General features: G+C 38.0%; 1 protein-coding gene across 6 annotated transcripts in view; it reads left to right on the top strand.

Moving 5' to 3' along the window:
• Positions 1–27,282, top strand: part of TFPI (tissue factor pathway inhibitor) — a 64,654-nt gene that overhangs the window by 31,721 nt on the left and 5,651 nt on the right. For 4 of the 6 annotated variants that reach the window (XM_046019084.1, XM_046019083.1, XM_046019086.1 and 1 more), the window contains 4 exons: positions 411–608; positions 8,959–8,997; positions 13,363–13,539; positions 14,632–14,814. In XM_046019084.1, the coding sequence (XP_045875040.1) occupies positions 411–608; positions 8,959–8,997; positions 13,363–13,539; positions 14,632–14,814 (597 nt within the window). Of the gene's footprint in view, positions 1–410; positions 609–8,958; positions 8,998–13,362; positions 13,540–14,631; positions 14,815–19,653; positions 20,836–26,068; positions 26,094–27,282 lie in introns of those variants that run through there. The other 2 variants (XR_006820283.1, XM_046019087.1) reach the window with 2 other exon arrangements.

The following is a 27,282-nucleotide window of genomic DNA, read 5'->3' as shown; positions in this document are numbered from 1 at the left end:
TTGTATTTATTTATTTGACAGACAGAGATCACAAGTAGGCAGAGAGGCAGGCAGAGAGAGAGGGGGAAGCAGGCTCCCCGCTGAGCAGACAGCCCGATGTGGGGCTCGATCCCAGGACCCTGAGATCATGACCCAAGCTGAAGGCAGAGGCTTTAACCCGCTGAGCCACCCAGGTGCCCCGAAAATTATTCTACTCTTAAAGTTTAATTGCTGATAAAGTATTTTTCATTTGGTATGTTTATAAATGTTATTTACTTTTTTTGATAATTTTAAATAACTTGTTCTGGTTTCTTCAGCCTGTGTTATTTCTGCTGTGCTTTTTAAGAAAAATCAGGACAGATGGAAAAGGAAATAAAATAATTATCACTGTGTGGATGAAAGGTTCTGTATCTTTTATTTTTACCTTGTAGATGTCGAGTTGCCGCCACTGAAACTTTTACATTCATTTTGTGCTTTGAAACCGGATAACGGCCCATGCAGAGCCATGATTACGCAATTTTTTTTCAACATCCACACTCAGCAGTGTGAAGAATTTATGTATGGGGGATGTGAAGGAAATCAGAATCGATTTGCAACTCTGGAAGCTTGCCAAGAAAAATGTACAGACGGTAGGTTTCTGGAGACACTTACCACCCAGGAGCCTCGAAGCTCCTTTAACTTTTAAAAAAAGTTTAGGGTTATCAGATCTAATTATAGATTTGATAATTTTAGGAAAGAAATTAGAACTATTTGAACATTCCAATGAATTTTTTTTCACATGTTTGGCATTCATGTTCAACTACTGCTTTTCATTTTCCATATCCATTATTACAAATTATATTAAGCCCCATTTGTTATCCTATATTTTTCTCCATAACAAAGAAAGAAGAAAAACCTTTAAGTTCACTGATTTTATATCTGCAGTGAATTGGGTATAATTCTGCCTCCTGGGCAGCTGTGAGTTGTCAGGAAGGAAATTGTTAGTCACATTGACTTAGTCTTCCCTTCATCAGCACAGTGACCTGATAGTTACCTCCTGTCAAGCTGCTCCGAGCTGTCCAGTAGTTACTCACTAGAAAATTCTAAACTACATTAGAGAGCAGAAATATATATATATTTCATAAATATATACTTATACATATTATTTAGTTATTTATATGAAATATATATATATTTTCATAAATATATATATATATTTCATTCATATATATATATATGAAAATTAAGTCATTCTCTACCTAAAGAGAATGGAAGAGTGTGGAAAAGAAAATATGAACCTTACTGACCCATGTAGACTTCATGAAGCCCAACTTTTCATATTTTTATTCTTCAAAGTATATCATATTATTTTTCAAAATATATCATATATATTACACTTTTTTCAAAGTATATCATATTATATTGCTGGTAAGCTTTATGGAACACTTTTATTTTGCTTTAATCCTACTAAAACAGTTCCCCCTGAATTTTACAAGCTATAATATGGTTTTATCTCATCTCACTGAGATAAATTCCAGATAACGGCTGGTCAAAATTTGGAATGCTTTTATGTCTGTTTAATTCTTCTGAATTGTGAGCTACTTACAGGATAGAAGAATCTGAATTGTCTTTATCTCCCCAGTGTCTCACCCAAATTTCCCAGAGCACGTTATCAGAGCTAGTTGAATTAAATGGTAGCACTATGGAGAGGGCATCTTTAGTAACACGAGGTGTCTTGCTTTTTGCAAAACAGACAGTTCTGCATTCTCACTTGGCTAATGCTTTCCCAAGCAGCTTTTACAAAATAGCCTTGGCTTCATGATGTTCCTGGCGTGTGGGAAAATCTCACTGTGGTGAAAAAGAGAATGTCTCCCGTGTGTGACTCCGTGAGGTTCTAGAGCCCATAGAGAAGGTTGATGTGAATGTATTTCTTTGCCCTTGAGCACTTATTTCCTTGCTTCTCCTCCGTACAAGAGCAGAAATGTTACTAACACAGATCAAGCATTTGGGGCTCTTCTGTGGGGCCTCTGGTTTTGGTGATCGCCTGGTCATTTTCCATTCATTGGGCCTTGTTCTTGTCCGTGCTGGGCCAAGCGTCTTCCGTGCTGAGTTGACCAGCGCTCAGGTTCAGCACCTCGGCTAGAGACCCGTTCGCCTCATTCTTCCTGATACTCGTCTTTCTCTTTAGCAGCCTGAATGTTTTCATCAGCTGGCCTCTTTCCCGTAATGCATACCTGTTTCTTTTATTTCACCATCGTATAAAAGTTACACTTTTCTTTAGAAATTGATCAAATATAATCATTTGGCCTTTCAGTGACCCCCTTACCTATAGCATCTTCTACAACGTCATTCCTACCTACCATACAGAGACGAGGCTCCGGCTTCCTTCTCCTTATTACATCTTCCGAAGCCGCTCACTGCTTGAAAGCAGGAGTGTTTTGTGTAGTAAACTACTGTGAGGATGTAACTAGCAGATGGAGAAGGGACTGCCAGGCTTTAGAAAACCACCCAAGGGGCGCCTGGGTGGCTCAGTGGGTTAAGCCGCTGCCTTCGGCTCAGGTCATGATCTCGGGGTCCTGGGATCGAGTCCCGCATTGGGCTCTCTGCTCGGCAGGGAGCCTGATTCCCTCTCTCTCTCTCTGCCTGCCTCTCTATCTACTTGTGATCTCTCTCTATCAAATAAATAAATAATCTTTAAAAAAAAAAAAAAAAAAAGAAAACCACCCAAATCCTGGGATCGAGTCCCGCATCGGGCTCTCTGCTCAGCAGGGAGCCTGCTTCCCTCTCTCTCTCTCTGCCTGCCTCTCTATCTACTTGTGATCTCTCTCTGTCAAATAAATAAATAAAATCTTTAAAAAAAAAAAAAAAAGAAAACCACCGAAAGAGAAAATCCTATCCTCAGCTAAATGGAGTAGCTGAAACTGAGTGACTAGACAAATTGGACAAAATACACGAAGCAACTGTTGGCAGGCGTGGAGCAAAAGGGAGTGCGGGACGTGACCCCTGAGAGAAGGGGACCATGTGAGGAGAGTCAGGCCCCCCAGATTTCTGCATGAAGGCACTTCTGAACCACAGCCACGGGAGGGGAACCCATGCCCAGGACGGTGGTCTCCCTGGTAGAGAAGGAGATGGGACATTAGGAGACTGAGGTCACTGGGTTTGGGGGCATAATAAGTGGGAGAGAATGGACATATGGAGAGAAAAAGCTAAAAAGTCAGAACAAGAGTCCCTTTGAGTTTGTCACTGAACAACAAAACTGCATGCATTTGGCAAAATTCCCTAAGTTTGAGAAAATAATTACAGGGATTTGTAAATGGAACACCCCAGAGCACCCACATGACTGAGAGAAAACCCGATTATATATATGACAAATTTTAGGAACTGGCAGATGATTTTCAAAATCTCATTGGATAAAAGGACAGTATAAATATTTACACACACACACACACATACTGGCAGTGAACAAATAGAAAATTAGACAAAATTAAAAAAAAAACAATTCAATTTAAAATAATGGAATATAAAAAATCTTTTTAAATATTTCACTTATTTATTTGACAGAGATCACAAGCAGGCAGAGAGAGAGGGGGAAGCAGGGTCCTCGCTGAGCAGAGAGCCCAATGCAGGGCTCGATCCCAGGACCCTGGGATCATGACCTGAACCAAAGGCAGAGGCTTAATGCACTGAGTTACCCAGGAGCCCAGGAACATAAAATTCTTAATGATGGATTTAAATTAAAAAATGCATAGCATTTACAATGAAATCTATAAAATATTGTTAAAGCTCCATTGGAAATAAAGAAGACTTCAGTGAAAGCAGATATAAAACGATAGATCGAAAGACTCACTTTAGTTGAGATGTAAATTCTCCGCAAATGGATCTGGAAATTTTATCCTATGCCAATCAAATTCCAGTGCATTTTTGTTTCCATATTAATTAGTCAACTCTGAAATTGATACACAATACAAAGGACCTAGGATGGCTAAAATAATTCTGAATAAAAGCAAATTTGGAGGACTTTATCTGATTTCCATTTTTTAAAAAATATTTTGTTTATCTTAGAAAGGGGGAGAGAGGGAGGAGAGAAAGAACCTCAAGCAGACTGCGCTGAGCTCAAAGCCAGTGTGGGCCTCGATCTCACACCCCGAGACAGTGGCCTGAGCCCAGGTCAGATGCTAACAGTCTGACACTCAGGGGCCCAGACTTTATCTGATTTCAAGAGTTGTAGCACAGTTGCCAAAACTGAGCAGAATGATGTGAGTGTAGGACAGACAGAAGTCAATGGAACAGAATAATCCAGAAAGAGACACCACCATCACCGTTAAGTGACTTTCAGCGAGGATGGACACATTATGTTCTGAATAGAATAACAGTTTAATAAAAAGTAATAAATGGGATAAATGCTCGTTTTGTTTCAATCCTGAATGTTGCTACTCTCTGAAGCTCAGTTACTTCCTGTGCACATTGAGGATGTGATGATCACGTAGACCAAAATCATCAATGCTATGTTCACTATAGCACTTGTTCCTGGGGAAAAACCTTGCGAGCAAATAATGTGACTGTAGGCTTGACAGCACTTGAAAACATTAGAAAATAATGACATGAGCATGTTGCTGCTGGTGTCTCTATCTGTTAAATTATACACTTTTTTCATTATGCTCATAGTAGTTTAATTTTTTGTGCACATGTAAAGCACACTGCTTAGTTACTGTGATAAGGTATAAATATTAGGGAAGCAGCCAGTGAAATCTCTCAAAAGTGGCCCTCTTTATGCTGAGAACCTAATTATTTTACAGTTAACCAAGATCAATTGAGAAAATTTTGGTTGTTTTTTATTTAATATGTTAATTACTTTTAATTAGTTAACGTTCTGTTGACAGAATGTTATTAAGTGTTTCATTATAGAAATTCATATCACTTTTTTTTTTTTTAAGACAGAGAGAGAGTATGTGTGACCGAGCGGGAGAGGAAGGGCAGAGGGAGAGGGAGAGAGAATCCCAAGCAGGCTCTATGCCCAGCAGGAGCCGAACAAGGGCTCCATCTCAGGACCCTGAGATCACGACCTTAGCCAAAATCAAGAGTTGGATGTTTAACTGATGGAGCCACCCAGGTGCCCCCAAAATTCATATACCCCTTTAAGTGTTTTTCCTAGGTAAAGGGAAGATGGGATAAGTATAGGAAACATAAAATCAAAATATGATTTATATTTTATATTAAGGCTTGAAAGTTGAAGTTTTGTATTCTTTGGGAAGACCGGTGAGAACTCTATCCCGTAAACTGCCATGTTTGAGAATAAAAGCAAGCCACGTATCTCAGAGAATAGGAGCTATGACTGTGTTTAGTTTGCTATGTAAGCACAGCTCTCCTTTTGCACATAAAGTTGTTTTATTAATTTTTTCCACATATGTATAATTTTTGGTGTATTTACCTATCTAATAATAGAGACATGGAATTAAGGTTAATATTTTTTTAAAAGAAAAGTTAAGTTTGTAAAATGGCTTCAAATACATGACTTTTAAAATGATTATCTTTCGGGTTAGTTGCTTTTTTCCTATAGCCTAAACAATATTATCTTTGATTGTAATTTTGGAAAAATAGCTGTAATGTAGCATGGGAAATTAGAGAATTAGATGTAAAGATCAAATTATCAAATTCTCATTCAGTTTTCTAGCCAGTCAGCCTCTACGGCGTGGCTAAAAGTATATTTGGTTTCACAGGACTTCACCAACTCCGGAAACAGGCATAAAGGCTCTCGGAAGCACGCTACTTACACGGCCTGCCGTTTTACGGCTGGACTAGTAGTGACTTGTGGCTTTTCGTGGGGGGTTTAGATAGGAATTTTCCCCATAGGGAATTAATGAGCATGTTAACATTGCTCCTTTCTCTTTAACTTTATTATTTCACGTTTTGTTTGGAACCATGAAGACCTGTTCAGTCCTAATGAGAATCTTCTGACCATACAGTCCTTTCCCCACCTGCTTGCTTAGAATAGTTTCTAGGCTGACTTCAACAAATATGGATCAGTAAAAGTTAGTCTTAAGCTCTTACCCTCTGGTCCCCAATATAAGAGAAAAAGATGAAGAAAGGATAGGGGGTAAGTAAAATTACTAAAATGTGTTATGTAATTACAAACTAATTTCTTAGATATTAATTATATTATAATCATAATAAGATATTTAAAATGTGAATTCACATATGTTATGCTCTACATAAATCTAGGAAAAGATAATTTGGATAATTTGCTGCAAAACTTATCTATTTCTTCAGACTGGTATGATATTATTTAAATAAAGCTGGTTGGCATAAATACCCATTAAATAGGGTATCCATGTTATTTTCAGAATCCTCAAAGATAATCACTGGTATCACAAATATATTTAAATTTTAGCATGCCAAAACAAACATTTGAGTTAGTTCACATGTATGGCAGCTAAATTAATCCAACTTGGAATGGAATCAGAAAACAAACAAGTTATCTCTTTTAATATTGCATGAACACTGAAATCAAGCATTTCTCTGTTCCTATACAATGGCTACTATCAGTAGGCAAAACAGTAAAAATTATTATTTAGCACTCTAGTCTGATGTAATATTTATCTGTATGTATTCCTTCTTTGCCCTCATAAATTAAAAGTGTAACAGTTGTGCATTAAAATATAAAAATATTTTAATATAAAATATTTAATTTTATGTAAATTTAATATAAAATATTAAATATAATATTATTGATAGAAATTTGTATTTATTTATATATAAATATATGTGATCTATTAATATTATATTTATATTTATAAATATTATTTATATAATACATGAATATTATGTATTTATAATATAATATAAATATTATAAAATATAATATAAAATATAAATATTATATTTTATATCATATATTATAATATAATAATAGTATATTATATATAAATATGTATATATTAATTGATATATTATCATATAGATATCATGATATATCATATCATGATAAATATATATATAATATAATTATAATATAATAAATATATATGACATATATATAAATATATATAAATATATAATATATATATTATATATAATATATAATATTATATATATTATATTATATTATATTATATATAATAATATATATAATATAATATAATATATAATATATAATATATAATATAATATATAATATATAATATATAATATAATATATAATATATAATATATAATATAATATATAATATATAATATATAATATAATATATAATATATAATATAATATATAATATATAATATAATATATAATATATATAATATAATATATAATATATAATATATAATATATAATATATATTATATATATAATATATAATATAATTATATTTTTATTATATATATTATATATAATATATGTATATTATATATATTATATATTATATATAATATATCAGAATATATATATTATATATATAAATATATTTATATATTTATATAAATATATATATAAAAATATTATATTTTATATCAAATATATTTTATATCACATATATCATATATATTATAATATAATATATAAATATATATATTTATATAAATTTATATAAATCATATAAATTATATAAAAATAAAATTAATATAAATAATATATAATATATTAAATTTTAATATAAAATATTAAAATATTTCAATATTTCAATATATTTCAATATATTCAAAATATTTTCAAAAATTTGAAATATTCACTATTTCAAAAATTTGAAATATTCAAAATATTTCAATATAAGCTTATTATGACAATTCACTAACTGAAACACATTGACAGTTGGTTATTTACGATGAGAAAGACCCTGAAGTTTCCATAATATTTAAAATACTGTATATATATATTTTTAAAGACTATTTAATGAAGCATAGGAAAATTTTAAAAAGAGACCTCGTTACTTTCTCTTTCAAAGATGTTTTATTCTGCAAAGAATAACCTAACTTGTTGATTTTTTTAAAAGATTTTATTTATTTGACAGAGAGAGATCACAAGTAGGCAGAGAGGCAGGCAGAGAGAGAGAAGGAAGCAGGTTCCCCGCAGAGCAGAGAGCCCGATGCGGGACTCGATCCCAGGACTCTGGGACTATGACTTGAGCTGAAGGCAGAGGCTTTAACCCACTGAGCCACCCAGGTGCACCCTAACTGTTGATTTTTGGCTGAAAGAGCATATAAACCAACTTATTGTCCCAACCCCTATCTCCAGCTATACAACTAATTATAAACTGCCTTGACCAAAGCTTTTCCCTGCGAAACAAATTATTGTACAAGAAACATCACTCAGCCTTCCTAATGTTCACATGAGCAAATTAAAACGTCACATATTGTACTGATTTGCATTTCATTACTATTCATTTAAATTAGAACTTAGAATCTATACTTGAATATAGTGGCTCAAGGACAAGCAGCATTCTAGTTCTTGAGTAATTCCATTAATTCTTTGAGGTTAAACCGAAAAATATGTCACAGATTTTTGTTTCATTTCTCTTCGTACTTAGAATTCATAATAAAACTTGTGACTGGGTTGAAGCAATGAGTGGGAAGGAATCAGGAAAGGAGACAATTCTGGTTTCTTCTTCCCCTACTGCCACTTCCCTGTAGAAATGATCTGTTCTGATATGCACAGCGCGACACTGGAATTACTTTCATATTCCACATCACGTCAGTGATGTTCAGTCACCGGTCTTTAGAATAGCAGTTGTAGTTCACCACCAATTCTTACTTTTGTCAGTGTGTTAGAAACTTTCGACCCTGGTTTTAAGACGTTATTATGTTAAAATGTAGACAGCCTCATATTTATAAAAATTAAAATTATTTAATCGTTAGAGAAAATAAGAAATTTAAGCTACTTGTTGACATTTTGTGTAAGAATAATTTTAATGGCAATAAATACATCATCCTAGTTTGTTAAATTGAAATTTATATATACTTTGTTTATATATATTGTTGTAACTGATGCACATATTTTTTTTCTTGCAGTTTATCCAAAGACTAGGACACAGACAAAATTAGAAAAAGGTAAACATTCATTTATATGCTAATTAGAATTTATGTAAGACACTTAGAAATTCGATTCTTAGTTTTTTTTTATATGGAGCTCATCATAAATCCATATGATCTTTGAAATTATGTTTTATTTTCTATCGATATAATGAAACATTTAAAATAGTGTACATGATATTTGGTAGGAAGTCTTCGAACACTGTCTGTCTCTCCTTCTGATGCAGCATGGTGATTAATATTAGATCAGCCAAATCCCACAGCCATGCACATGGTGTTTTGCCATCTCCTGGGCGGTAACTTAGATGCTGCTAACCTCACTTTAGTTCTCAGATCCTAGTCCCCTGATGATCTCAGCACTGTGCGTCTTCCGCAAGGTACACCCAGGAGTCCCCGAGCTGGTCCACATCTCCGAGCTGTCCCAGTCCGCACGCGGCAGTGAATGCAGATGCAGGGCAATAAGCGGTTGCTCTCACCAATGTTATTCACTGTGTGTGCACACTTTTATCTTGTGATTTAAATTATTTATTGGTTTTAAATTTATATTTATATTAAATACTTTTCTGATTAATGGGTTATATTAGCACATGAAAAAGTATTGGTAGATTAAGAAATACATTCCTTTTAGTAAAGGTCTAGAAACTAACTAGTCCAACTACCATTTATATCATTTTCTTTTGAATGAGAAGAACTGAACAAAGAGGTCAAATTATTTAACTTGGGAAATGAGTCACAAAATTTTAATTTTTCTGACTTCGATTAAAATGTGTGAGAAAAAGTTGAAAGCTTTTGAGGCTGATAAACTTAAGACTTACTAGACTTTGGAATCAAAATTTATAAAATAAATTCAGTAGCAAGATTTGTACAAACACTATCAGTGGATGTATTTATCTATAAATTTTAAAATAACTTTTTATAAATATTGAATTAATCTTTACAGAAATGTTCCATGTCCCAATTAAGAGTCCCATGCTCTACTGACTGAGCTAGCTGGGCGCCTTCCATGTCCCAATTAAATGAAATTCGTTATCTGCGGTATCAAAGAATGCAGGATATTTACAAATAGCGGGTTTCATCCACCAAGTAAAAGGTGATATCTTCGTGAAAAGAAATACGAACATTTAAATGTTAGGGTATTTTTTTTAAAATGTGAAATTAATAAAAAAATGTATGCAGGTAAAACTAATTATAAAATTATGCTATTTAATGTATATGTAATGATTTGGAATTCAATCATTCTTTTTCTTCTATTAATTTAATTAATTTATATTTTTCCAAAAATGCAGTATTTTATTTTCACCCAAGTTATTGGCTCCACACAGTCAAAAATCGACAGCGTATGAAAAGTAACCATATACATTGTAAAGTGCAGTATAGATTAGCAGGTGTGAGGAAGACCTCCACGGTAGGCAAAGGGCCTACCTCCGCTACCAACTGAAAGAACCACTCTGCCATTGGAACTCCTATTTCCCTGACTATAAAATTAAGGGAAATAGAGCCCTTTACCTTTAACAAGTTCTAAATCAACATTTTTAGGAGCTTTGTCAGATTGGCATTAACTTGATTAAGAAAAAATATACAACATTTCCTTAGATACAAGGTAAGAATGTTCTCCGTTCCATGTAGGTTTATGGATTTCTTAATCATCCTAGAATAGCGGTGGTATTCAGGAGCAAAACAAGGTGTCCTCAATTTTGTTCATGACCTACTCGGTTCATTACGTTGCTTTGCTCAGCGAGACCACCAAGCCTCCAGAATCCCCAGTCTGTAGAGTTCGACTTCAGCATTTATAGGAGATGCGACGTAAGCAGGAGACCGCAGGATGGGAGACTGCTGTGTCAGAGCAAGAGGAAGATCAAGAGGCGACTTGAACGAACGCATCTGTCAAGAGTCAGGGAGGTGGGCTTGGTGGTCGCTGTGCTCAGCGGATGGTCACGGGGCCGTCAGGCAGATGTGTCCCAGTTCGGAGGTCCTCTGCTCTCATCCTTAACTGATATTATCTACGCGTTTGAGAGAATAAAGACCTCTAATGAGAGCATTCCCGCTTCAGACGAACTGCGTGATAGGCTTCTCAGTGTCGACACTGGGACAGTTACAGGACAGCCTCCTCGAAATAGTTTGGTTTAGGACAATTATCAAGTGTGCAGCCTCAAACAGAAGTTCATGGTAAAACTTAATGTGGCCAGTGGAAGTCTGTTTCTCGCGAAAAATCTGTATTCTGTGTTTTAACCGAGACTCAGCCTAGAGCAAGAATTGTGTTTCAGATTTAGTACGAGTGTTACTTTACCTGCGAAATATGGGGCATGAATTTCCTGATCTGTACCCTTATTTTAAACAGTAGGCCCAAGTGGAATTATTTTCCAAGTGTGCAATTTCAACTTTGTCTTAAAATAAATGTATGTCCTTAGAATGGGGCCTCATAAATAATAGCAACTTCCAGTTTCTTAATTATACTTCTCAGCATAATTTCCTATTGTTTTGTATTCTTTTTTTTAAGATTTTATTTATTTATTTAAAAGAGAGAGATCACAAGCAGGCAGAGAGGCAGGCAGAGAGAGAGGAGGAAGCAGGCTCCCCGCCGAGCAGAGAGCCCGATGCGGGACTCGATCCCAGGACCCTGAGATCATGACCTGAGCCGAGGCAGAGGCTCTAACCCACTGAGCCCCCCAGGCGCCCTGTTTTGTATTCTTTATACACAATGTATTCTACCTACTCCTTTGTGTTAAACATAGAATTCTTATATTCTGTTAGGATGATTTAAAATTTCCTATGAAGTAAATACTAAGGCCAAAACAAATAAAAATGTTAGCAACTGAAGATATCTTTTCCTCAGTCCCTTGTAAAAAAAGTATTACAAAAATTTAAAGAATTAGTTTTGTTCCTTGTCCCATATATTACGCTTAACCACAAATGGCTGATATGGTGATAATAGTAACATTCACCCTGAGAAACAAGAGGCAATAAACAATAAACAAAATAACTTTAAAACTGGTAATTTGAGAAGTTATAGAAGATAGATATTTCATACCACATGAAAATAGGATGTTTATTTAATAAAACAATGCTTTCCTAGGAGATCAGCCTTCCTGCAGGTTTGCAATTATTGCAGAAATCATTATTAAATATACGCTTTTTATAGTAAAACCCTCCTGAGTGTTGCTTCCTTGAGATAGAACAAGTTGCTTTAAAATGTAAAAGGAACGACAGTTCGTTTTTGCCACTCTGGTAATACAGTTGCAGGGAAAAGTGGGGAGATGGGGACCTCGCCCAGTTCAAGCTCCGTCTATCTTGCAATCACCATTTTGAAACTAAGTTTAATTCTCCTCTTTGCAGAGTGTGCATGTAGACAAGGCTTGTAATGTAGATCACAGTGGCAGCTTCGGTGACAGCTGGGTTTAATCTGGTTTGGACCACTATCAAAGAACGGGCACTAGATTTTTCTCAAAAGCCTCTCCAATCCCTGAACATGTATTTCCTTTCTGCCTCTGCATTGTTGGAGTCACTCCAGCCTGGGAAGAAGAAAACAGGAGACACGGCGGCAGAGGGTGTCATGCCTCACCTAATACAGACTCCGGCCAAAGAATTCAGGAACTTCTAAGAATAGCCATGAAAGCTTCCATAAACCTCAAAGCTCCTACTCCAATATTTTTAAAAATTGAAACCACTGTAATGAAGCAACACATTACACTTCTTTCCCTAATGAGAGTCTACACCTGAAGAATATGAAATATTCCTAGATCTTTCCTAAATGTCAATGCATGTAGGCCTAAAAAAATAACTGAACCAGGGGCGCCTGGGTGGCTCAGTGGGGTAAAGCCTCTGCCTTCGGCTCAGGTCATGATCCCAGAGTCCTGGGATCGAGCCCCACATCGGGCTCTCTGCTCTGCAGGGAGCCTGCTTCCTCCTCTCTCTCTGCCTGCCTCTCTGCCTAGTTGTGATTTCTCTCTGTCAAATAAATAAAAAAAAAATATTTAAAAAAATAACTGAACCAAAATTTTGACATGATATTTTGTAATATTATGAAATTTTGAATATTTCTTCCAAACCAAGGGTAAAATAACAATATCGTTTACTCTTTCAACTCATGAAAGAGTTGATAGTTGGTGCCCTATTAATTTATGTTGATAAATTTAGAACTTGAAATTCCAGGAGCAACAATGTGTGCAATAGATACGTCTTCCTTATTCTCAACGTCCCAGCAGACGTAGTGGACAATTTTAATACTGTGCGGCTGTGGATAAAGTTTCATTTTTACCTTGTACCGTTAACTTTTCATGTTTACTCTTTAAATAACTTCCACTTAGTTGTTTTGTACATTCACCCAGCATAATTCTATTATTCACAAAAAAGTATATTGCTTTCTGACATTTTGGTAATTTCCAGAAAAGCCAGATTACTGCTTTTTGGATGAAGACAGTGGACTCTGTCGAGGTTATCTGACTAGGTATTTTTATAACAATGAGACAAAGAAATGTGAAGAGTTCAAGTATGGCGGGTGCCTCGGCAATCAAAACAACTTTATGTCACTGGAGCAATGCAAGAGCACCTGTGAGGACCTCGGTAAGTCGTCTTCATCTCCTTTTACTTCATTTACAGGCCTTCTTTCAAGAAGGACGGATCTTAAAGGATGTTCAAGCTTACCTAGATGTTTGCTTCAGCCACCAGATGAAGATACATTACCACCCACTAAATCTGATAAAAAAATTAGTCACTGTGTTAACTTAAAAAAAAAAAAAAAGGAACAGAAAAGTAAGAAATGTATAGAGGAACTTCTTTCCATAGATTTCCATAGATTTATCTTAAGTTACATTATTTAATTTTCTTTCCTGAGAATATTGTAGTACAATGTAAGCATAAGAATAGGACTGCTGACATCCCTTAGGTTTATAATAGTTTGAAGACAAGTCGTTCTTTGGAACCTACCACTTGAAATCAATCAGGTTTACCTGAGCATGAAATTTATTAAAGGATTGCCTTAAACTTTGACTTTTTTTTAACCAAGAACTACAAAGTTACTCACAGAAATATGATCTTATTAAATGATATGGATAAATATGAAAATTTACTGTTCACTAATTTAACATAGCAATGTGAATAAAATTTCTAGAAGCCAACTCATTTTTTTAAGATTTATTTATTTATTTGAGTGAGAGTGTGCGTGCACGCCCATGTGCACATGACCTGGGGGAGGGACAGAGGGAGAGAACCTTGAAACTGACTCCCCACGGAGCACAGAACCCAACGGGGGCTGCCCTTCGAGATCCATGAAATCCTGGTTTAAACCGACGCCACGAGTCTCCGCAAACTAAGGCGCTGGTGTCTGTAGATACCCACTCTCTCTCCTCCTCTTCTCCTTCTCCCTGCCCCCCCTCCTCCTCCCCCTGCTCCCTTTCTTTCTCCTTCTTTTTTTTTTTAAGATTTTATTTATTTATTTAATGAGAAACAGCACAAGCAAGGGGAGCAGGAGAGGGGAAGCAGGCTCCCCACTGAGCAGGGAGCCCAAAACAGGCTTGACCCCAGGACCCTGGGATCATGACTGAGCCACCCAGGTGCCCTGATGTCTCCTCTTCTTAACACAACCGCTAAGCCTTGCTTTGTGTTTGTAATTATGGACTTAGGACAATGTTGCATTTTAACGGTGTTTTTTCCCAGCACATGATCAGCTGGATGAAGCTGTGCATAATACAATCATATCTGACTCTACGGATAATACACTGCCCATTAGTTCTGGCGGCAGCATGACACCACTTGATTTGACGAATAACGTAACCCCGGCTGATTCTGTGAACAGTGAGTCCGCCGCTCCCCCGCCTACCGAGGCTCCCAGCTTTTTGGGTAAGAATAAATTTTTTTAAATTTTTCTCCCCAAAATATTATGGTAACAATAGAAGTAGAATGTATATTGGAAGTTTTTGTTTTTTTAAATACAGCTGTTATAATAGGTGTGTTGAAATACTGAAATTCAAAATGTTTGTCTTCGATCCTGTAAGGGTGATAATTTTCCTCTCTTTTAAAGTACGCTTTGAGGGAGGCTTTTGATTATATATCACATGAAAGCTTTCCTATGATGTTTAACTCTGCCAAATTTACCTTATAAAATCGTGTTCAGAAGTGTCAGCATCAATGTCTCGTGAGAAATGATTACAATGGCAGCGCTGTGTCAAAGGCAGCATAGGGCTCTTTGAACATGGCATTGGGCAAGGTCTCAGGTGTCTAGTCACAGGACACATCAGGAATTTGTTGAATAACCATCACCAAAGGTTATGTCACTCTGAAGGGAACTGTCCTTTGCATTTCTGCAAGATTCTTTTCTGGGCTATACCCTGTCAATGTATTTTTCAAATTTAAATAGACATAGAGGAAATATGCCCACAATAAATGCAGGGCAGGAAAATAGTAAAAATATTAGAATACAGAACTGGAAACCACAAATATGTAGGCAGTTAAAAACAACCAAGAGAGCTTGAGGTTAACAGGCTAAATATAAGGTCTTACCTAAATTTTAAAAATCACACGTGCTCATTCACACACTGGAGATTTTGCTTTGACGCAGTCGGCGTGAATGTCTCAAATGTCAAGTTGAGGAGAGTTGAGAGAATTCTGTAGCTCATCCAACCGTGACTCGAGGGTAGAAGAGACAGAGTGTGCAGCAGGGGTTCCCACAGCAGCATGTGGGAATCAGGTGGGGACAGTCTCCAGCACATCAGCAGGCAGACGGGGAGCGGCTCTGCTGGACAGATGGAGAGCAGTGGTGGCTGCACCCTGTCCTTGTCCCTGTCCCTGTCCCAAGGGAGGGATGTAAATGCCACGCTCAGTGCCACAGGGACCCCGTCATGTCTGTGGGCGTCGCTTCAGCCCCAAATGCCAGCCCTGAGAGGCCTCAAGGAGAACTGGAAACGTGTGTTTAGGAGGACAGGGCAGTGTAAGTGGGAGAGGCCGAGAGGGAACGTGACACATGTTCTCGGCGCTCCAGGCGCTGCCCCACGAGGGAACATCAAGTTTACATCCTCACCCCCGTCCTCTGCGGGTTGGTTCCTCCTGCCCAGGTCCCCGTCCTTCCTCGTTGCCTCAACCAGTCTCAGAAGCAGGATTAATTCATGAAATGTGAAGTATAAGGTTCCTTTAGTAAAGTGTTTGTTTTTTAATGTGAGGTCTTAAAAAATCAGTGGGTTCCATAGGAACTAAATTCCCGAAATTGCAGGCATTCGAGCCGCGTTCCAGCAGCCTGTGAGGCGTCATAAATGAGCAGAATGTCAGAGGGAGTTTGAAAACAGGATATCAAATGCCTTCAGGGCCTCAGATTAGAGTCTGTAATGAGAGCAGCGAGTCCAATGCCTGATGAGTTACGTCTAGTTTTTAAACACGACTTTGTTTGTAATAATGATAATAGTAAATATCTTGGTAGTTCTGATTTATTATCTGTGAAATTAAGTAATTTCATTGCATTGTTTCTTTGTGTCCTTCCAGCCCTGTGTCTTTCAGTGACATTTTGTTTTATCCAGCTAAATATCCCATGTTGAAAAGCGTGCTAAATCGTACTGTGTGAAAGATGCGAAAGTTTAGAATAACAAATTAATGGGTTTAAAGAGACATGTGATACGATATGTCTACTAATAAAATAAATCATGAAATCAGTTTTCAATATGTTTCAATATTTTTTGCTTGGAATGCTTCACTAATTCAAATAGAGATCCGTATCTATTTATCATAATGAATGGAATAAGTTATGAGAAAGTTTTGCCTTAAAGTTTTATCAAGTATAAAAATCATGATTTTTGGCATGCACATGACCAAAATAGAAAGGAGGAGACAAAATAAGTGTGAGAAGATAAACGAGCTTTAAATACTGTCTGATAAATGTCCTAAGTTTTTATGTAGTTGCGCAATGAAAAGTATAAAAAAACCAAATTAGTGGTTATAACAGAAAATTACTAAGGAAACAGTAAAAATTCACAACATGAATTTAAAAGAAAACAAGATTAAGAGGATTTTTATTTAAAACAATAGATATTTAATTCTTTTATAGTAACTGCATTTAAAATTAGGGAAATCTTCCTCCTTTCTTTGTCTAGATAATTATTTCATTTTTATTATATGTAATTGCCTCGAGACTTCAATTCCTCTATTCAATTCCTCTAGTCAATCTGACTCCTTTTCTTCCTTTGCTAGAGTATGAATTTCTCATTCTTTTGTTTTGTAACATTCCTGAGCTAAAGTGTGAAACAATATTGCAATAGTGACTATAGGCAGTTTGACGCAGAGTCACTAACGTGAAAGGGGACAATGCAGCTGTGCCCTCACGCTCTGTAAGATCCACTCAATCCCTGTCCCTCCTGTCCAAGGTGGAGAAGGTGGAAATGCAGCTGTCACTCTTCACCGAGATCTAGAAGACCTCTTCTCTACCTCACTCAGTGTCAGAGGCAACTGCGCCCCCACTTGTCCTGTACGCAGACTATCCCTTTCCTACTCCACCAAAGACTTTTGCTGAGGTCTATGAAGACACTGTTGCTATTCCAGCTCAAAAATAATTACATCTGTCAGTGCTTGCAATTATATTAGCATATTTTAATTTAACAAATATGTTTCTATGTTTCTGTAAAACCTTGTTGTTCAAGGGCGCCTGGGTGGCTCAGTGGTTTAAGCCGCTGCCTTCGGCTCAGGTCATGATCTCAGGGTCCTGGGATCGAGCCCCACATCAGGCTCTCTGCTTGGCAGGGAGCCTGCTTCCCTCTCACTCTCTCTGCTTGCCTCTCTGCCTACTTGTGATCTCTCTCTGTCAAATAAATAAAATAAAATAAAATAAAATAAAATAAAATAAAATAAAAAAATCTTTAAAATTCTTTCCATTAAATAGTAGTCCTTAGGTAGAGTATTTGCATATTCCAAAACAGTAGCTAGACTGTGTTATCATTGTGAAGGAGAACATTTGTAAACATAATTTTAATGTTCTGCTTCACGATAATAGGAAAACCTTTTAGAAGTTTTGTTTGCTGTTTATTCTTAACTACCATGAAATTGCATGTAAGCTTGAGAATGTTTTTCCCAGTGAGCCTCCTTGACTGGAAATACTGGAATGCCTGCCAAGTGCAAGTGAGCTTTAATTTTCTCCTTTCATTTCCAGATTTCGTTATTGGTAGGCTATATAGGGGATCTCAAAGATTGGGGCTGGCTCTTCCTTAAAGAGATTTTTTTTAAAAAAGATTTTATTTATTTATTTGACACAGAGAGAGAGATCACAAGCAGACAGGCAGGGGGGCGGGAAGCAGGCTCCCTGCTGAGCAGAGAGCCCCATGCAGGGCTCAAACCCAAGACCCTGGGATCATGACCTGAGCTGAAGGCAGAGGCCCAACCCTCTGAGCTACCCAGGTGCCCCCCTTAAAGAGATTTTTATAACATCTTTTGTAAGCACATCCTTATGTACAAGTATTTGAGTTTGGGCTGAACTAATGAGTATATCGATGCAGGTAAAACAAATACTTGTTCTCACCACGTGTGTGAGAGAAATCCTTCTAAAGCTCCCCTCTACACATGTGTACATCTGTACTTAATCTTCAGAACGAAAAACTACCACAGTTAGTTTTCTTGACTCTTCCTTTGTGACCAGCACCAGTCCAGTCAAAGACTCTGAGCCTGAAGAGTTGGGCTTGAATCCCAGTTCTTTCACTTGCTGCTGTGCAACCCTGAGTTGCGTCTGAGCCTCTCTGAACCTTAGTTTCCCACTATACCACGAGGGTGTCAGTAATGCAGTGCTCACCTCGTAAGTTGTGCTGTGAGGTGAAGTCAGTCAGTATACAAGGTCCACTAAGCACATGAGTATCACTCATCCGTATTACCTGTGGGACCCAGAGCGATACCCGTAACTCCCCTGGCCTTCCTTTCTCACCTGCAAAGCAACCGTCTCTAAGTTCCTCTTCACAGAAGCTGGTATTTCAGACACTCCTAAGATCTCTGCTCATTCATCTAAGCGGATCGGTACACATACGGTCACAAAACTACAATTAAGCTTCAGAAGAGAAAGGACAATAGGCCTAAATTAATACAGAGACGGAAACTTACACAGTTCAGATGTGTTTAGTGGAAACAAGTTAAGATTATTGTCATATAGAGGTATCATGGGGCTTTGAAGCCAAAAGAACTTCGTGTAACTTTTGTCTTCTGAAAACTTGCAGCTTTCCAGACTTTGAGAGTTCTGCCTCTGTTTCTAGCTACTTCAGTCTGAGCACTTGGTCCTCTCCTCTGATCACCCTCTCCTTCTAGTCAGTCCTTCTATCGCTTTTTCTAATGCAATGTTCAGTCCTGTCTTCTCCAATTTCAGTCTGCCTGTTTTGTTCAGAGTATCAGTCTTGTGGGTTTCGAGGATCTCCGTCTGATGTCATCAAACAGGGACACTAACAAAAATGAAAGGGGATGTCAAAAAAAAAAAAAGATCTATTTGAGATAAATATATAATGACAGAAAACTAGGTCTGTCATTTTGGTGGATAGATAAAATAGATTTATTTTTAAAGTATTTCAATCTTCAAAAAATCACATATGTGTTGGGATATGATCTACCAAAAAAATGAGCTTGGACCGATACTGGCTCAGGCAAGCCAGTATATCAAGGAGATCAGACACACCATATATATTAATATATACTCTGTATCGCACATGCTAAGTACAACATTTCCTACAGGTGTGCACATAGACACAGCACATGTATGTACACGTGCACAATGCATATGGACATCCATGGAGACACAGAAAGGACAGAGGACAAGGGAGTCTGGCGTGGCGCGCCCCGGATACAGCCTTTCTGACAGGGACACTGCTGTTCTGCTCACACTCGTCCATTATATTGATCTTCAGTCAAGCGAGTTCCCATACTTCTTTTCCATTAGAGAAAAATAAATTAAAACCTTAACAGATAGACTCTTTCTGTGGTAATTTAGCCTCATTCGCTTGTTTTAGATTTTTCTGCATTATCTGCTACCCCTCTAACTGTCCCGGATTTTCGTCTCACTAAACACAAAATATTTTTGTCCCTTCTGAAGGGACATTGTCATTAAGTAGAACTCCTTTACTCTGTTATTAGTAAACACGAATTATCCATTCTTGGGCTCCTGATGTTTGGTTTCTCCTTCCTGAAATTCATGGCCCTCTGCATGGAGGCTGCGTTCACCCCCACGAGGAAGCCTTCTTCCCCTTTTCTCCCGGCTTCCTAGTTTGATTCCCCTAACGCTCCTATGACTGGATGTTGTCTCAGCCCTGCCTCACTGGCTAGATGACAAGTTTTTTGAGGAAAGAGACCATGTATTACATGTTTTGCAGATCTTCCCTTCTCAGTATTCAGGTCAGTGTTACACGTAAGACAGGAGGCTCACAATTTTTATCTGTGAATTGCGACCCACAGTTTCAGAAGAACAGATGGCAGTTGGAAGCACGTCCTTCCACGTCCATGTGTGCGTGTCCGCTTTAGGATAAGTCAGCGTTTTGTGCACATTTTAATATTTCTGCTTTATATCGTATGTGATGCCTTTGATAACATACCATTAATAAAGTTTTAATATTTATGTGAACATAGCTAATATAGTCCTCTCAATAGAGCTCACTGGTAAATGTCTATCAAAGAAAAGTTAATGTTCTCAAGTGTTCATACTAATTCTGGGCTCCTTTTTTTTTTTTTAAAGGAGTTATTTGTTTATTTTTCTGTGATTTTTTATTTAAAGGCAATGTGTTAACATATAGTATATTATTAATTTCAGGGGTTAATTTTGTGATTCATCAGTTGCATGTGATTCTGGGTTTTTTGAATGGACCTGACCCGTTGATTAAAAAAGTGATTTGGGGCGCCTGGGTGCTCAGTCGGTTAAGCATCCAACTCCTGATTTCGGCTCAGGTCCTGATCTCAGAGTCATGAGACTGAGCCTTGCGTCAGGCTCTGCACTCAGCGGGGCTTTGCTTGAGATTCTCTCCCTCCTTTTCCATCTGCCCTTTCCCCCATGCTCACTCTCTCTCTCTAAAATAAATCTTTTAAAAAGTGATTTGTTTTCTTGGTTCTCATCGTGTCTTTACTTCTCTACGCCAGCTCGTAATAGCTGCCTTGGGACTATATCAGCTATGTATTTTGAAAAAACAAAATCTTGTGATAGACTTCAAAAACCTGGCAACTCAGTCTCCCACTTGGTCTCTGACAGAAAAAAAAATCACCTAAATATTGGACCTCATCTGTAGTTCCTCGGGGCAGCCACTAAGTCAAGGCAAAATGATTGTGTATCATTCTGCAAGCCATGTGGGTACCTGAGGCTTGCTCTCTCCTGCCCATGTTCAAGGTATAACCTACGGCCAGATTCCATATACATGTGGGAAAATGGGGAGAAAAGAAAACATAAACACAAACCAAACATATATAAACATGCACATACATACACATGTACCTTTTAAAAAATCTTTGGTTATCACTGGCCTTTTGGAAGAGATGTTATATAAATTGACTGAATCTATTATTGTTATATAAATTGACAAATGCCATCGCTGATACAGTTACTTTATAGATTTTCAAGAAAACACTGTCACCTGTTTGGTCTGTGGTTGAAGATTTGCTTACATGTGACAACCACTGAAAGTGCAAAGAAAATACCCCCGTCGTCTAGGGCTCCACAGTTCGCCGCCACCTGTCTACAATTCTGAGAAGCCCCTTCATCAAAAACCCACTGAAACTGTCCTCCCCACCCTGTGCTCCCGACCCAGAAGCGTAGAAACTTTCCTCATTGAAATGCTCAGTGACACTGGTTCCCACACGCTGGTCTACTGACAGGCCGGCTTTCTAAAAATAGGTAACTTGTGGACAGGACCCTAAGACCATCTACTTCCTGGCAGCAGAGCCGGCGAGAAACAAAACTGTAGCACCTTCCCTCTGCCAGCACTCTGCCAGCGGACACGGTCACCCTAGGTGACCACTGACCACTTTGGCTAATCCTTTTCTTCCTGGGCCCTCTCTGCTTTCAGCAAGGATACGTTCTTTGGCCCGGTCATGGGAGGCCTCCAGAGAAGTGTTCCTGAACTTTCTTTAAAAGAAAAAAACATACTTCTAATCTATGAATTAAATTCTTTTGTATGACACTAATCACCTATGAGCGAGTAAAGTACTGTGTCTCATTAAGTATCTGACCATTATACGACTATCGATCGAAACTCGCAGATGAGTACAAGCTGCAAACTAATGAGTTAACAAGACTAACTGGATGGTAATTTTTAACCTACAATACTGTTAGTTTGCAGTGACCTGACATTTATATACATCACAGTTACCGCCTGTCCCCACACAGAGTCGCTCCAGTCTGGGCCATCCTCCCTGCGCTATGCACCCATGACCCACCATGGGAGGGAGACTTCCCGCGGCTCGAGCACGCCCACACTTGCGGACTCCTCTGTCCTCGTACCCTCTCAGAACCACAAGTTTGTTCTCTGTATTTGTGTTTTGTTTTGTTCTTTAGATTCTAATATAGTGAAGTCATATGGAATTTGGCTTTTCAGACTTATTTCATTTGGCATAAACCCTCTAGGTTCAAGCATGGTCTCACCGATGGCAACATCTCATTCTTTTTTGTGGCCGAGTGATATTCTGTGGGGTGTACGTGTGTGTGAGCGTGGGCGTGTGGGCACACACCACACCTCTGCCCATCCATCTACCGATGGACACCGGCGCTGCGGCCAGAGCTTGGCTGCTGTCAGGAACGCTGCAGTGAACACGGGCGCACGTACCTCTTCAAATTAGTGTGTTTGCTTTCTTTGGATACTCAGTAGCAAATTATTGGATCATATGGTATTTCTCTTTTTAATGTTTTGGGGAACCTTCATAATGTTTCCTGCAGTGTCTGCATCAATATACACTCCCATCGGGAGCACTTGCGGGCTCCTTTTCCGCCACATTCTTGCCCACACTTGTTTCTTGTCTCCCGATACTCGCTGTTCTGACAGGTATAAGGTGATATCTTTGTGGTTGTGATTTGCATTTTCCTGAGGACTAGTAATGTTGAGCCTCTTTTCATGTATTTGTTGCAGCTCTTCTTTGGAAAATGTCTATCAGGTTATCTCATTTTTAAATGGAATTGTTAATATGGTGTTGAACTGTACAAGTTCTTTACACATTTTGGATATTCACCACTTTTCAGAGACCTCATTTGCAAATGCATCTCCCATCCCATAGGTTGCCTTTCCGTTTTCCATTGTCTAGTTGTTTTGTTCACTGTTCAGAAGCTTCTTACTTTGATGTAATCCCACTTTTTATTTTTGCTTTTGTTGCTTTTGCCTGAGGAGACAGACTCCTACAAAACTGGTAAGACCAATGCCCAAGAGTTTACAGCCTGTGTTTTCTTTCAGGAATTTATGGTTTCAGGTCTTACATTGAGATCTTTAACCCATTTTGAGTTTATTTTTATATATGGTGAAGAAAGGGGTCCTGTTTTATTATTTCGCATGAGCTGATCAGTTGTCCCAAAACCATTTATTGAAAAGACGGTCTTTCTCCCATTTATATCCTGCCCTCCTTTGTCATAGATCAACTGACCAAATAAGTTTGGTTTATTACTGGGCTCTTTCATTCCATGGGCCTGTGTGTCTGATTTCAGGTGGCGCATCCCTATTATGACATGCATTTGGGATTAGCTGCTCTAGAGCAGGTTAGGAATGAGGAACGGGCCAGGAAAGCCTGTGCTACTCTGTTGTCATTCTCTGACTGCCCTACTTCTATTTGAATAATGACAATCTGTTCAGGAAGACGTTTAAAAAGCACTTTTATAAAATGTATTAATTAGAAAACCCCACTTCTATCTTTTTCTGGAGACACGGTGGAAGGTGGTTTCTACTCTTCGGTCACTTCTCATCGCTATTAACAGGAGAGCCGAGCCGACTGGCAAACGTGCTCACGGAACACACAGACACGTGGGACTTCAGTCTCTTTCCAGAATCAGTCCGGGTTGACTCTGCAAACACAGTGATTCTTGCCTTTAAGTATTTGAGCTCTTTGAATACTGTTTGGCTCAGCACTCCTACTCCCAAGACTTGTTTCCAGTTTCTCCATTTGATGACTTATTTTGATGAGATATTTTCTCCTGTTCAAACTTGATAAACTCTGACTTCATGCACATAACTTAGGGTACATTCTGAACCTGAGTTGCAAAGGAGAGAGAATTTGGAAGCTGGATATAAAAGGGAAGTTGTGACAGCTTTCTCTTTATCTGATGATTATTAAATTGTCTTTGCTCGGTTCTTTTTATTTTCTAGGTAGTTTTCAGAGGGCACCTTATGGTGGTTAAGGGCACTGGCTTATGGGCGGAAAGAGGTGGGTTTAAATTCCAGTCCTCCTACTTGCCAGCTCTTCTTGTGGACTTGAAAGAATCACACAACTCTTGGCCATGGTCCTCATTTGTTATATAAGGAGCGTAATAGCTCACAGAATTGCTGATGATTATGGCAAATATAAAATTCTATCCCCATGTTTACCATGCAATAAGGATTCAGAACTATTAATAGTTGAAGGTTTTGATGATGATTACCCAGTGTCAATGGAGATTTATAACAGGAAGAAATAATCAGGGGTTTTATTTTATACATTTTATTAGTGATAATTTTTACACGTAAGTAAAGCCTATAACCTTGATCTGAAGTATCTCATTCAATAGTCATACTATGACTATCTGAATAAAATAAAGCCCTTCTAAAATTCAAATGTAATTATAAAACACCAATACGTATTTTGTGTCTTTGGACCATATGCTCTAATCGGAGGACTTGTAAACCTGTGTTTCTAATTTTATCCTATGACCCGAGGAATAAGTCTATTATACTTCTTAATGTCAGTTCAATGCAACAAATCCCGAGTGACTCCTATACGATGGGAATTGTCACAGGGATGGGGAGTCTGAATAAAAAAATAAGAAAGATGGTGTTGCTCTTTACAGGTCTGCCTTTGACACAGAGAGAGACAGAGAGCACAAGCAGGGGGAGCGGCAGGCAGAGCGACAGGGAGAAGCAGGTTCCCTGCTGAGTGGGGAGCCCGATGTGGGGTTTGATTACAGGACCCCGGGGTCATGACCTCAGCCGAAGGCAGACACTTGAGGACTGAGTCACCCAGCCACCCCCATAATTCTGATTTTAGAAAGATCTTTAGAAATATCTGAACCAGTGTGCCATCAATACAGAACTGAAAACAGGAATCCACCTTCTCATGAATCATGGCTGACTGAACACCCTGTACTCAATTCAAGAAACGAGCACTGCACATATTAAAAAGAAGGTGGATATGAGCAAATATTGAAACAGTCACAAAATACTAGTAAGTACAGGAAGACACAGAGTACACGTATCCGTGTGCCTGTGCAAGCAATTTGAAGGAAAATATATACCAAAACACAGACAACAGTTTAGGGACAAGGGTCAAATTATAGAGAACTTTTGTTTTATAGCTGTTATACTTTTGCATTAATTCAGTGTCTTACAATGATAAATTATAATTAGAAAGTTAAAGTCTTTATATTTTTACTAGAAAATTATGGGGAAAAACACATTACTCAAAGGAAAGATTTATTATTCAATTCCTTAAAACAATCTCAGAAGACAAAACATTCCTCAGCAAGTCATGGGGTGATTCATAAATCCTGAATTGGTAAAATAAAAGCCCAATTGTTAGTGTGTAAAACGGGAACAGGAAGACACCACGGTAAGGGTTCAAAGTGATTACGGAACGTGAAGTTTACAGTGTAAGTTCTGGAGAAAATTTACATAAACCACTTAAATAGAAGACTGATTTTGGAGCGCCTCCCTCCAGTTTAGCCGTCCCACTAGATCATGGCAGGTCCTGGCAGCGTGTAAGTGGAGCCTGAATTCTGAAAAATATCCTAGAGCCTCTAAGTGGAAGCCATCCAAGTTCTTATTAATGGCAAGATCAAGACAGAATGCATTTGGTTATTAAATTACGTTTGGAAAAATGAACAGAAGTCAGGTTAGTATCTTTTCATTCTATCTTAAATACCTGTGAATAATTATAATCTAGACCAAAAAAATTACATTGTGTAACTACTTCAAAACCTTTATATTTTCTTTCATTATAGATATCATTGTCTGGATTTTGAATAGGTGAGTGCCTATGTTTATCTAGAGTGTATGTTAACTGAAAACAAACAAGCTTACCTCCTCATGAGGGGCAAGAACTTCTGTTTCCTCACCTTTGGAGATGAACTGGATGATAATCAAAGACTCAAAACCCGTGAGAGCTGCAGTCCTTGAGAAGCCACCTGCTTCGTTATTGTAGTCATAGTCTCGTTGCCTATGCTAGAGTAATCGAATGAGAGTCTCTGTTTTTTTTTTTTTAAGAGAGGGAGAGGGAGGGGAATGGGGAGGGTAGAGGGAGAGGAAGAGAGAGAATCCCAAGGAGGCTCCATGCCCAGTATAGAGCCCAACGTGGGGCTCGATCTCACAACCCTGAGATCATGACCTGAGCCAAAATCCAGAGTCAAACGCTCGACTGACTGAGCCACCATGTGCACCAATCCAATGATAGTCTTAACTACTTGGAGTTCAAATGGTTTTAGGAGAAATGAATTGGTTACACAGCAAGTATAATTCATGTTCTGAAGAATAATGGCCTTATAAAAACTCTACAAGTGATAACTATTGTATTAAAAACTTTTAAAAGTTAACTGTAATACAACATTTTCACTAATGAATTTCAAATTTTAACCCACTATCAAAATACTTGTATTTTTAGTGCTAGGAACCGCAATAATTATCTGGGTCCACAGTGAGTTATATTTGATAATCTGTGTAGACAGTGATTAAAACCAGGGCAAACACAGTGAAACAGGTGAACAACTGTGAGACTCTCTAACGGCATCTGTGCCGGCCAATTGCCTGTTTGCCTTCAGACTAATCTCACTGCCGCCTTCTTGCCCTGTCTCATACGTACATTGTGCTCTTGCCCGTGGCTTCTGAGTAGATTTGGTGAGTGGCAGACATTGTTGGAAGACTCAGTGACCAAAGGAAGACAGAAGCTAGGGAACCTCTCCCACCAAACCCGTAGCATATGCTCCACGGTTCCAGAGCCGCCTCCATTGCTAACTTCGGTCCAGGGCTGGAGCCCCAGATGTACCCACCGAGCTTGTTCTTACTTTGGTATAGCCTTGATTTTGTTATGGGGCCCAGCTTACTCCAGGTTACAGGAGAAGAAGGATGGATTTGCTTCATGTTATCAGAAAATTCTCTCTGTCCTGGAATAAGGAACTTTAGTAGAACATTGCAGTTAGGACATGATAATCAGCACTTGTAA

The sequence above is a fragment of the Meles meles genome, chromosome 9, assembly GCF_922984935.1.
Source record: "Meles meles chromosome 9, mMelMel3.1 paternal haplotype, whole genome shotgun sequence".
NCBI lineage: Eukaryota > Metazoa > Chordata > Mammalia > Carnivora > Mustelidae > Meles > Meles meles.
The sequence above is the reverse complement of the archived record's forward strand: the minus strand, read 5'-3'. Positions and strand labels throughout refer to the sequence as shown.